The sequence below is a fragment of the Lutra lutra genome, chromosome 5 (genome assembly GCF_902655055.1).
Source record: "Lutra lutra chromosome 5, mLutLut1.2, whole genome shotgun sequence".
Taxonomy (NCBI): domain Eukaryota; kingdom Metazoa; phylum Chordata; class Mammalia; order Carnivora; family Mustelidae; genus Lutra; species Lutra lutra.
In genome coordinates this window covers 162995118-163007343 of record NC_062282.1, presented here as the reverse complement: position 1 = coordinate 163007343, position 12226 = coordinate 162995118, and the positions used below count along the sequence as shown (strand labels likewise).

The 12226-nt window shown below is 51.6% G+C and overlaps 1 protein-coding gene across 2 annotated transcripts in view; it reads left to right on the top strand.

The window, feature by feature from the left end:
• WNT3A (Wnt family member 3A) overlaps positions 1-12226 on the top strand; it is a 42594-nt gene that overhangs the window by 12629 nt on the left and 17739 nt on the right. For both annotated transcript variants that reach the window (XR_007127738.1, XM_047731660.1), the window contains exon 2: positions 1304-1545. Coding sequence is in view for 1 of the 2 variants with exons in the window: in XM_047731660.1 (XP_047587616.1) it covers positions 1304-1545 (242 nt within the window). In the remaining variant the exon portion in view is untranslated. The remainder of the gene's footprint in view (positions 1-1303; positions 1546-12226) is intronic.

Genomic DNA, 12226 nt, shown 5'->3' with positions numbered 1-12226 from the left:
CAGGGCTGCTGAAGAACCCAGAAGCCTCTGTCCCTTCTTCTCACTGGGGGTTTAACCTCCTAAGGCCACCAGAAGAGCCTCTGGGGGTCCAGCAGAGGCTAACACAGCTGGCATGGACTTGGTTTCTCCCCACAAACAAAGGAGACACAGGCCTTCCGCCTGGAGGCCACCATGCCAAGTACCGACCACACGGAGACCTTCTTCAGGGGCTGAGGGGCTGCTCTGCATCTCCACCCAGGGCCTGGGATGCAGCACACCCAGCAGCCGTGGCTGAGAAGACAAATGGGCTCCCCAGGCTGGAAGAGGAGAGTGCCAGGGAGACAGGCTACAGGTGGCACTGGACAGGGCGTCCACAGGGGCAGGACTCGGGGTCACGTGGGGAGCGGGGGAGGTTGTCCACGGCGGCTGTATATGAGATAACCTAAGGGGCAGGTGGGGGTGGTGGGGGTGTCCATGGGTGGTGGGATCCACCATTACCCAGGGGAGAGGGCGGGGGGCATCCACAGGCAGCGATATCCAGGGTACCCTGGGGGAGCGGGCGGGGGCGTCCACAGGGGGCAGGATCTGGGGTGAACTGGGAGGCGGGTGGGGGGTCCACAGCAGTGGGACCCACCATCACCAGGGGAGCCGGCTGGAGTTACAGCTTGTCACCCGTCTTGTTGTGGAAGCTCTTTCTTGTAGGTCCACAAAAGGACCTGGCACCTCTTCCTTGAAATCAAGGTGGAATTACATACAGTTAAATGAACATGGTTTGGTCACTCCAGACACATAAACACGTGCGTGACTACCAGCCCCATGCATCACAGAGCACTCCCATCACCCCACCCCGAGTGGCCCGGAGAACCTTCCACAGGGACCGGAAAGTCCTATTTCTAACCAGCCACCTCGGTAGCCGTGGCCTTGTTGGCTGACGGACTGAAAAACCAAATTTCTCTCTCTTGTTTGCTGTTCCATGTAATTTAAATGTCACAGGCACGTGCAGTGAGTGGGAACCGTGACGGGAGAGGTTCCCTCCCGTGCCTTCCCCTCAGGCAGTCTCCAGCCTGAGCTCAGGAGGACCCTGCGCCCTGGCTTCTGCCCCATCTCTGGCTCCCGCACCTGCAATGCAGTCAGTGGGGTTGGCGGGGGGAGACGGGGGACACAGCTGTCCACCCTTGCTCCTGTGGGTGCGGACATGGCTGGTGGCTTCCTGATCCCCGTGCTGTGGTCGCCCCCCGATGGGTTGACTGCTGCCCAGGCCGTCGGGTCACGGTCACTCCCTCCGCCAAGCGGCCACCCAGCTGACCGGTCTCCTCCTCCCCAGGTCGCTGGCCGTAGGGCCGCAGTACTCGTCCCTGGGCACTCAGCCCATCCTGTGTGCCAGCATCCCTGGCCTGGTCCCCAAGCAGCTGCGCTTCTGCCGGAACTACGTGGAGATCATGCCCAGTGTGGCGGAGGGCGTGAAGATCAGCATCCAGGAGTGCCAGCACCAGTTCCGTGGCCGCCGCTGGAACTGTACCACTGTGGACAACAGCCTGGCCATCTTTGGCCCTGTGCTGGACAGAGGTATGTGGGCGCACTCGCCAGCCTTCGGGGGCAGGTGGCAAGCCGGACATGGGTGCTGCAGGTGCAAGCAGTACCCTTCAGGATCAGGGGCCGCTCCACCTGGGTCCGCGGCGCTGTGTCCCCAATGCTCTGCCTGGGAACAGCATCACGGGGAGCTCCGCCAGCTGTGCAGACCTCATTCTCTGGCTATCTCCTATGCTCACCCGTCCTGGGGGTCTCCTGGAGCTGGGAATGCCGTAGTTTCATGGAAAGAGTCCTCCTGTGTCCCCTTCCCCAGGAGAAATTGTGCCGTTCCAGGGGGACAGGCTTCCCACAGGAACCAGACCTTCAGGGCATCTTGCAGAGAAAATACAATTAAAAAAAAAAAAAAAAAACACGGGGTAGGGGAGGGTAGATGCACACCTCAGGAATTGCCCGGGGTGTTGGGGGCAGGGCTTTACTTTAGGAAGAGCTAGAAGGTGAGGGTTGGGCGTGGGTGAACTTGGGGTGAAGAGCAGATTTTCACCAGAGTGAAACACAACGTTTGCAAATCAGAGGGCATCAGGGCCATGTGCCCGGCTGGTCCCCGCTCTCTCCCACTCAGTGGGAACACCTGAAGGTGGCCTCTGCAATATGGTGGCTGCAAAGGCTCCTTACTCTCAGCAGGATGGTTTCAGGGTTGGTCCACATGCTGCAGGTATCAGCTCCTCCTGCCTTCCCATGGGGGGAATAGTATTCCTCTGTGTAGACCCGCTGCATTTTATGATGTATTCATTCGTCGCTGACAGACATTTGGCTTATGTCCACCTTGTGGCTGCTGTGAACAGAGCTGCTGTGGACATTTTTGTACAAGTATCTGTTTGAATACCTGTTCTCAAACCTTTGGCATATATTCCTAGGAGTGCAATTGCTCTGTGTAAGATCTGGGGAAAACACCACAGTTTTCCACAGGGGCTGCATCGTCTTACATTCCCACAAGCAATGCTTGAGGGTTCCAGTTTCTCCACATCCTCACCACCATGTAATTTCTGCCTGTTTCCTTATCCATCCAGTGGGTATGAGGGGATCTCGTGGTTTTTATTCATGTGTCCCTGGTGACTGATAATGGTGAGCATCTTTTCGTGGGCTTGTTGGTCACCCGTATGTCTTCTCTGGAGAAACACCTATTCATATTCTTTGCCCAATTTTTTCTAAAGGATGTATTTATGCATTTGAGAGAGAGCGCACATGGAAGGGAAAGGCAGAGGGAGATAGAATCTTAAACAGACTCTACACTAAACACAGAGCCCAATTTGGGCTCAATCCCAGGACCCTGAAATCATGACCTGAGCCCAAACCTGGGCAATGGATGCCCGATAACTGTGCTACCCAGGCACCCCTACCCAGTTCTTAATTGGGGTGCTTGTCTTTTTGTTGTTGAATTGTTAGAGCTCTTTATATGTTCTAGATGCTGCATTTTCTATCAGATCCATGATCTTCAAGTAATTTCTCCCATTGTATAGGTGGTCTTTTCATTGTTGTGACAGTGTCCTAGAATGCACAAAAGTTTTAAATTTTGTTAGAGTCCAACTTATCTACTGAAACATCATATTAAAGTAAGCACTGCCTAATCTAAGGTTACAAAGACTTGAACCTATGTTTTCTTCTAAGAGTTTTATACTTTAATCTTTTACATTTAATCTTTGATTTATAGGGAATAAATTTTTGTGTATGGTGTGAGGTCAGGGTCCAACTTTATTCCTTTGCATGTGGAAATCCAGTTATTTCAACACCATCTGTTGTTGAACAGATTATTTTTTTCCCCATTGAATGGTCTTTGTGCCCTTGTCCAAAATCAACTGGCCATGGATGTGTGGATTTGTTTCTTGACTCAGTGCCAGTCATTGGTCTATATGACCATCGTCTTGCTAATTCCACACTATTTTGATGGCTCTATACTATGTTTTGAACTCAGGAAGTGCCAATCAAATCCTCCATTCTGGGTTTCCTTTACAAGATTGTTTTGGCAATTTGGGACCCTTGTAATTCCGTATGAATTTTAGAATCAATTTCTCCATGTCTGTGAAAAGGGCTTTTGCGGGGAGGAAGGCTTTTGGGATTGTCATGGGCATTACATTCATTTAATCTATGAACATGGGATGACTTTCTGTTTATTAAAGTCCTCCTTGGTTTCTTCCAGCAATGTTTTTGTAGTTTTCAGCATATAAGTCTTGTACTTCCCTCACTAATGCATTTCTAAGTTTTTTTTTCCTTCTTGATACTATTGTAAATGGAATTGTTCTCTTATTTTCTTTTTTGGACTATTCATTGCTACTATATAAAATACAAATAATTTTTGTTTTGATCCTGTGTCCTTCAATTTTGCTTAATTTTGGGGTAGCTCCAAGAGGTTTTTTGTAGGTTCCTTCGGGTTTTCTATATAGAGGATCATGTCATCTATGAATGGTGACAGTTTTACTTCTTCCTGTCCAATTTGTATACCCCTGATATCTTCTTCTTGCCTGATTGTTCTACTGCTTCCAGCACTATGTTAAGTAGCAGTGGTGAAAGAGGTCACCCTTGTCTTGTTCCTGATCCTAGGGAGAAACATTTCAGTCTTTCACCATCAACTAAGTGGGTTGCTGTGGGTCTTCCAAAACTGCCTTTTATCAGGTTGAGGAAATTCATTTCTATAACTCATCTGTTGAATTTTTGTATCCTGAAAGGATGCTGGATTATATCAAATGCTTTTTCTGCTCCAATTAAGGTGCCCATGCAGTTTTATTCCTTCATTCTCTAAACTTGATGTGTTATTATTGGTTGATTTTCTTACACTGAAGCACCCTTGCATTCTTGGGATAAATCCCCATTGGTCATGGTCAATAATCCCTTTAACATGCTGGAGGATTTGGTTTGCAAGCATTTTGTTGAGGATTTCTGCATCGATATTTACAAGGGACATTGGTTTGTAGTTCTCTTTCCCTGTTGAGTCTTTGTCTCACTTTGGTATCAGGGCAACACTGGCCTCAGAGAATGAGTTAGGAAATATTTCTTGCTCTTCTGCTTTTTGTAAGAGCTTGAGAAGGATTGGTGTTGATTCTTCTTTAATTGTTTGGTAGGATCTACCAGTGAAGCTTTGGTTTCTTTGGAGGTTTTAAATTACCGGTATGATCTCATTACTTGTTATAGGTCTGTTCAGATGTTCTATTTCTTCTTAAGTCAGTTCTGATATGTGTGTGTGTGTGTGTGTGTGTGTGTGTGTGTGTGTGTGTGTAGGAATGTATCCATTTCATCCAGGTCAATGTTACATTTTGGAAGGATAGTCTTGCCAAATGTAGAATTCTTGGTTGAGAGTGTTTTCCTTCAGTACCCGGAATATATCATCCCACTGCCATCTGATTCTGGTTTCTGATGAGAAATTGTCTGTTAATCTCATGCAGAACCTTTTGTACATGACAAATTGCCTCTCTCACTGCTTTAAAGATTCTCTTTTTCTCTGTCTTTTTTTTTTTTAAGTATATGTGCTGCCAAAGCGAGCACTTTCTCTGTCTTTTGAGAGTTAATTAAAATATGTCTCAGTGTGGATCTCTCTATGTTTATCCAACTTGAAGTTTATTGAGCTTCCTGGAAATAATGATTCAAGTGCTTTATCAAATTTTAACCCTTTTGGCCATTATTTCTTCAAATATTCTTTCTGCCTCTCTCTCCTCTATCCTCTCCTGGGACATCTACAGTGTGGTGTTTGTTGCTACACTTGATGGTGTCCCACAGGTCTGTTCATTTTTCTTCATTCCTTTTTCTTTCTGCTACTCAGACTGCATAATTGCAATTGAACTATCTTCAGGGTCACCAATTCTTTCTTCTGCTGCTCAGCTTTGCTGTTGAGAACCTTTATCAAATATTTTGTTTCAGTTATCAAACTTGTCAGCACCACAATTTCTATTTGGCTACTTTTTGTAATTTCTATCTCTTTACTGATAGTCTCTCTTCATTGAGACTTTGTTCTCCTGGTTTCTTTTATCATTTTTGACCAAATTTAGGATGGGTGATTTAGTCTTTTTCTGGTACATCCAATATTTGTGCTTCACTGGGATACTTTCTGTTAATTTCCTTCTTTTGTGAACGGCCTGTACTTCTTTGTGTCTTTGTATACCTTGTAATTTTTTGTTGATATCTATGCCTTTTGATCATTATAAGATGGTCACACAAGAAATCAAAATCTTTCCCCTCCTCAGAGTTTGGTGTGCTTACTGTGAGTGGTAGTTGCTTGTTTGTTTAGTGACTTGTCTTTAGCTTGTGGTCAGCCAATGATTTGGCAAAAATTTCCTTAATGTCTTGGAGGCGGGGGGAAAGGAAACAAAGGAAAGAAAGAAAACTCCTCTGGTCTTTGCAGATTGGCTGTGTAGTGAAGTGAAGGCTTCCAGCATCAGCTAGTCTGCCCACAGCCCTACCTTAGCCTTCACTTCCTGCCTGCACTGGGCCTGATGATCAGCTGTGGACGGAAGCTTACAGTCTCTCCTGAGCATGCTCTCTGCCCTTGGCATGAACATGACTTTAAGTCTCCTGGTACACACAGCAGCTTTTCAAACCCTTAATCCCACAAAGCAACTCTCCCCAACACTTTTCCCCCACATGGCCACTATAATTTTTTGTTCCACCTGGCAGCACTTGCTCATTTGATTTTCAGTGTCACTTTCGGTTAGCCACTGTTCCATCCTGAGAGAGTTCTGAGATAGGCATCAGTTTTCCAAGTCAAACAGACAATTTCCTGAGGAGCAACATCTACTCTGCTCCCTCTGGAACTATCCACCCACATGGGAAAGATGCACACTGCCACCTCAAGACTTCTCCAGGCCAGGGAGGGTGGTGTGACCAAGTGAAAATGCCTCCAAGATCTTAGAACTTGTCAGAGACACCCTTTCTTGATTCAGCGTTTGCTTGGTTTCTAAAAACCTTGAACTCCCTTCCAGGGCTCTGACAGTTTCTGCTCCATTCTTTCCATGTTTCTGTGGTGGAATGGGCCCTTGGAGCTCCTCATTTGGCCATTTTGCCAATGCCACTCCATACCACCTTCTCCAAACTGGCCTCAGAGGCCATGCAGTGCCACATTCTGTTAGATGAGGCAGTTACAAAGGCCCACTTGGGTTCTAAGGTAGGGGACCCAGACCCCACCCCTCAGGGCATACCGAGGTACCCTAGGGAGACAAACATGAAGGATAGAACACTCACTGGTTCAGCTGTCTCTGGAATGCAGAAGAAGGGGCAAGAGATGTCTGGCAGGAAGAGACACTGGCCCCTGGGACTGGTGGTATGCATGGAGGGGAAGAGAGCTGAGGAGGGGTTCTGAGAGTGAAACCAAGCATTGCATGCAGAGTTAGCGGTGCCAGATTACATTTGTTCAAATGCCTGAGGCTTCCCCACTTAAGGTGGTCATAGCCATGCCCACAGGCCATGTAGGGAAGGGAAGGGGATCACACCATGTGACCTTGGCTAGTGAGTCAGTTGACTTCCTGGAGTGTCAGCGTCCCTGTCTATAAAGTGGGAGACTAATTGCCACTCAGCTGACTTCACAGAGCTGCTGGTTGGGGTAATTACATGGTAGTCCCCACAAGAACAGCTGCTGCCATGTGTGGGAAGAGTTAGGGTCACAGGACACTGTGGTACATCAGCTGTGTGAGGGCCTGCATGTGTGTATGTGTGTTTATGAGTGTGTGTGGTATGGTGTGCATGAGTGTGTGCATCTGTGTGGTGGGTAGGTGTACATGTGTGGTATATGCATATGTGTGCATAAGTGTATGTGAGCGAATAAACACAATTATCTGCACAGGTGTGTGTGCACACATGTGAACACACTCGTGTGGTGTGGTTGCCATCCACATAGGTCCTCTGCTGTGCCAGTGGTGTTGTGGCCTGAGGAGGCATGTCCATCAGGCCCCTAGACACTCCTGAAGGCTTCCTGCTCCCCCAGGTGAGAAGTGTCAGGGACTTCAGGAAGGACACAGAAGCCTGACCTACCTGAAGAGGCTGCCAGCAGGGTGGTGGAGGAAGGCAGTGTCAGGCAGGGTCTGCCCCACCTGGAAGCCAGGGAAGGAAGCGTGGGCTTACTTCTAGGCTCTATTCTGCCCATGGTCTACATGTCTGTTCTCTGCCTGTTCTGCTGTACAGCTGGAAATCAGGAGGTGTGAGTCCTCCAACTTTGTTCTGCTTTTGCAAGACTGTCTTCGCTATCCAGAACCCCTTGCCATTCTGTATGGATTTTAGGATCAGCTCATCAGTTTCTGCAAAAACAAAAGCTCTCATGTTTAGAGAGTGTTGAATCTGCAGATCACCTTGGGGAATATTGCCATTATGATCTTTTTTTTTTTTAAAGATTTTATTTATTTATTTGACAGACAGAGATCACAAGTAGGCAGAGAGGCAGGCAGAGAGAGAGGAGGAAGCAGGCTCCCCGCTGAGCATAGAGCCCGATGTGGGGCTCGATCCCAGGACCCTGGGAACATGACCTGAGCCGAAGGCAGAGGCTTTAACCCACTGAGCCACCCAGGCGCCCGCCATTATGATCTTAAGCCACCCAATCCATGAACATGGGATGTCTTTCCATGTATTTAGGCTCTTTTCAATGACATTGGGCAATTTTCAGCATACAAACCTTGTACTTCATTTGCCAAATCTATTCCAAAGTATTTTACTCTTTTTGATGATGTTGTAAGTGGAATTGTTCCCTTGATGTCACTTTTGGATTGTTCATTGCTGGTGCATAAAAAAGCATGATTGGTTTCTATTGTCAAGCTCATACTCTGTAATGTTGCTGAAGGTTTATCAGTTCTGATGGATGTTCTGTGCATTCCATAGGATTTTCATATCATTGGCTAATAGGACCAGTTTTCCTTCTTCCCTCCAATCTGGATACATTCTTTCTTTCTTTTTCTTGCTCCTTGCCTGGCTGGAGCCTCTGGGACAATATTGGGTGGCAGTGAGCAGAATGGGCACCCCTGATTTCCTCCTGATCTCAGGAGTGGCTTTCAGTCTTTTACCACTGGGTATACAGTTCTTAACTTTTAAAGATCTAGGTGTCAGGATCTTCATTCATATCAATGAATACATGACATGGGAGAATTTTTATATGATGTGACTCTCAATTCTTTGATTTTTTTCTGGGTTATATATGACGAAAATCACATAATAATCTATTATCAAAAAGTTTAAAAATCTGTCCACTCATGTCTCGGTTGGGTCCTCCTTTCACTCTGTGGAAAACAAGGAGTTGGCGATGACCTGATTTGCACAGAGCTCCGTGGCCCAGTTGTTATCAACATGGCCTGGAAACCTGTGTGTCCCTACCTGGGACAAGTGGGAGATGGTGGGTGTAGGGGTGCAGGCAGGGAGAAAGGTAGGGTGCCTTGGAACCATCCATGTTGTCCAAGGATCCTGGCCCATTTCCATGCACCCTCCCGGGATACACAGACCTGACGTGGAGACCGCTGGGGTAAGCCATCTTTCCCACTAGGATGCAGCCTCACCCTCCCTGGCTACAAGCTCCATCCTTTCCCTCATATGTTCATACATTGGGCAGCATCATCTCAGAGCCCAACTCACAACCCTCCAGGTATGCTCAGACACAATCTCCTCAGTCAGGGTGTTCTCCAAGGGCCCTTGGCCTCTGCACCCAGTCCTGCTGCTCTGCCCTTCTGCATGACCACCACCCCCTCCACGGGCACTCTCCTGGGGCCTTATCCACTCCCTGCCTGCCTAAAACCTCACTGCTGCACACAGACTTCCCTGCCCATGCAGAGCTGCCTGCCTCTGCATGCCATCCTCACTGCTCCCCACAGTCTGAAACTGGGTCAGCTCCTGCAATCCTCGTTCTCTCCATTCAGCCCTCTTCCCAGGTCCTGGAGCAGCTCCAAGTTTCCTGACTCTGTGCCCACCATCACTCTCCCAGGACAAGCACCAGGCCCTGAAGGGTGCCCTCACATCCACTGGGGTCCCCTGTCACACACAGCAGGTGCACAGCGGGCATGTCCAGCATGAAGGCAAGGCGGCTGCTAGGGCACTGCCAAGAGTTTGCTCTGGTGCTTCAGAAAGAGGTGCCAAGCAGACAGGTGGCCTTCCCAGGGGAGGTGGTGCCTGAGCTGGATCTCCAAAGCTGTTCTCTCTTTCTTTAGAACATGTGTATGGTGCTTTCTGGGGCTGTGCCGAGTATTTTACACACAGCAGGAGCTTGGACATAACACCCATCCAGCAAACTGCTGCTCTAGTTGCAAGTGAGGACGTTGGGGAGTGGTGCAGGGGTGCGGGTGAGGCTGGGACTCCTGTGTGGGGGTCTGCAGGGTGCTGAGAATACCTGGTGGGGCTGGGAGGAGAACAGAGCTGGGCACAGCAGGCCCACCGGGGCCTAGGGAGTGGGCACCCAGAGAGCAGACAATCCCCTGTCTTCTGGGCTATGGTCTCAGAGAGCCCCTGTCCTCCCCTGCACCTCCTTATTCCTCAAAAGCCTGAGTCCTGGCCCCTCTCCTGTAAGGTATCCACTTATACCTATGTCCTCCATGTCCCCTCCCCATGTTCCCTCCAACTCCATGACCCGCAGGTCCACTCCCCTGTGTCCCTTCCCCCCATCCACTCCCCCATGACCCCCATGTCGCCTCCCTGTATGCACACTCTTTTCTCTGCCCTCTGCTGCCTCTGCACCTCCTGTCTGTACCCTCTGCCCTCATCCTTCTCCCATTTCTGCCTGGTGGAAATTGTCTCAGCCCCCAGGCTCTCACCACTTGGCTTTAATGGGAAGAGAAGGGCCCCTGTCCCCCTTGCCCACTGCAGGGCTGAGAAATGGCAGAATTCATTGTGGCCCAAGAGTTGAATGGCCCTCGATGAAGGAGCTGTCAGGTGCCCAGAGAATCCAGCTCTGGGAAGCCATTGTGGAGCACCCCCCACCCCCTGCTCGCCAGACTGCGCCTGTGGTAATCAATCTGATTGGATTAGGGTCAGGGCGACCCTAATCGTGTCAGAGGTCACCCCGGCTTTGTGGCAGGGCCCACAGGGCGTCTGGCCACCCCTGCTGAGGCAGCCTCTTGAACAGAGCTTAACGCTGCCCAGCCAAGGGAGGAGAGGGGCCCAGCCTTGTGTGGACGTGTGCACACGTGTGTGTGTGTGTGTGTGTGTGTGTGTGTGTGTGCGCGCGCGTGCGCACGCGCGTGCACGGGCACGCATGAGAGGCTGGCTGGCCAGCTTGAGGCTTGGGGCTGGCTTGTTGGAGTAGACCTCTGGAAGCCGCAGCTGCAGAACACAGGGCTGGGTGCTAGATGTGAGTCCAGGTGGGAAGAAAGGCCCTCTGCCCTTGCTCCAAAAGGCAGCAGACTGATGTAACTTGCATCATGGGGCAGAAAGCATTTGAAGAATTTGGAGTGCATGGCAGCTATCTGTCCCTCCAGGCAGGCCCCCAGGCACCTGAAGGGCCTGCTTTCCCCAAGAGCAGGCCAACACCTCCTCTTGACACCCCCCACTCCGGAGGTGAGGGGGTGGGGAAGACCCAGGGCAGGCGAGACTGGTCCCAGGGCTCCGGGCCCCAGCAGACAAGCCCACTGCCAGCCTGAAGAAGGCCCAGCCAGGACGTGCCCCCGCGGGAGCTCAGTGACCACCGTGGCCCAGGTCCAGGCCCATGGGCTTTTGGGCAGCATGTAGCTGCAGGAAGAGGGATGTGGATCCATGCCGCCTCTCCCCGCAGCACCCCAGCAGGGCAGGGCACTGAGTGCAGGCCCTGACCCCCAACCTGCATTGTCCACTCCCTCAGAGCCCTGGAGCCACAGGGCTGTACTCCCTCGGCTACCATGGGGTCTCAGTTCCGGGGAGATGCTGGGCCTGTCCCTCTGCAGCAGGGAGCAGGTGTCCCTCGCGGTATGTGGGGAGGGGGTTTCACTGCCCGTGCAGAGAGATGGGCTGCCCCTCGTGGGGGGTCTACTCCTGGACCTAACCCACTGGACAGCTGAGTTGGGGTCCCAGTCCCGGTCCCTACTGCTGGACTCCCTGAGCCTCTGGGGCGGGGTCCGCTGGTGTCAATCAAGCTTTCAGCAGGGCTGTGCCCTCCCCCAGACGGTGGCCTTCCTTCGCAGCCCCCTGCCGCTGTCCTTGGTCAGTCCCCTTGAGCGCCTGCCCTGCGGAGGAGGTCACTGGGACCCGCTGCACCGGGACCCTCCTGGAAGAGCCCCTCCCCGCGGCCAGGCTCCCGGGGGGTGGTCGGTAGGCGCCCTGTGTGTCCGGGGGCCAGGACGGCACAGGCCGCAGGCCTCTGGGCTTGGGAGGGCGGCGAAGGGGACGCAGGCCCCGGGGGAAGCGGCGTCCAGAATCCAGGTTGCGACCCCTGACCCCCGTCCGAAAGTGTGTCGGTTCCAGGGGTTGGGGGGGCGCGGCGGGGCTCGGGCCTCCCCGCTTATCATTAACTCTGCCTGGCGGGGGGGGGGGGGTGTAAGGGGCCAGGAGAGACCCCGGCGGCGCCCCGCGGCGCCCGGCTCGGAGCACAATGTCCCCGCGACCAGGACAAGATTAAGCACAGGGGAGGCGCGGGGCCGCGGGCGGTTCACACGCCCTCGGGAGAGCCGCGCGCCGCCGCGTGTGAATAGCGCGCTCCCCCGCGCCGCTGGCCCCTCGGCAGCGCATACCTCCCGGTTGCTATGACTGGCGGGCCACGGCCTAATCGCCGACCAGGGGGAAGCTCATATAGAATATCGCG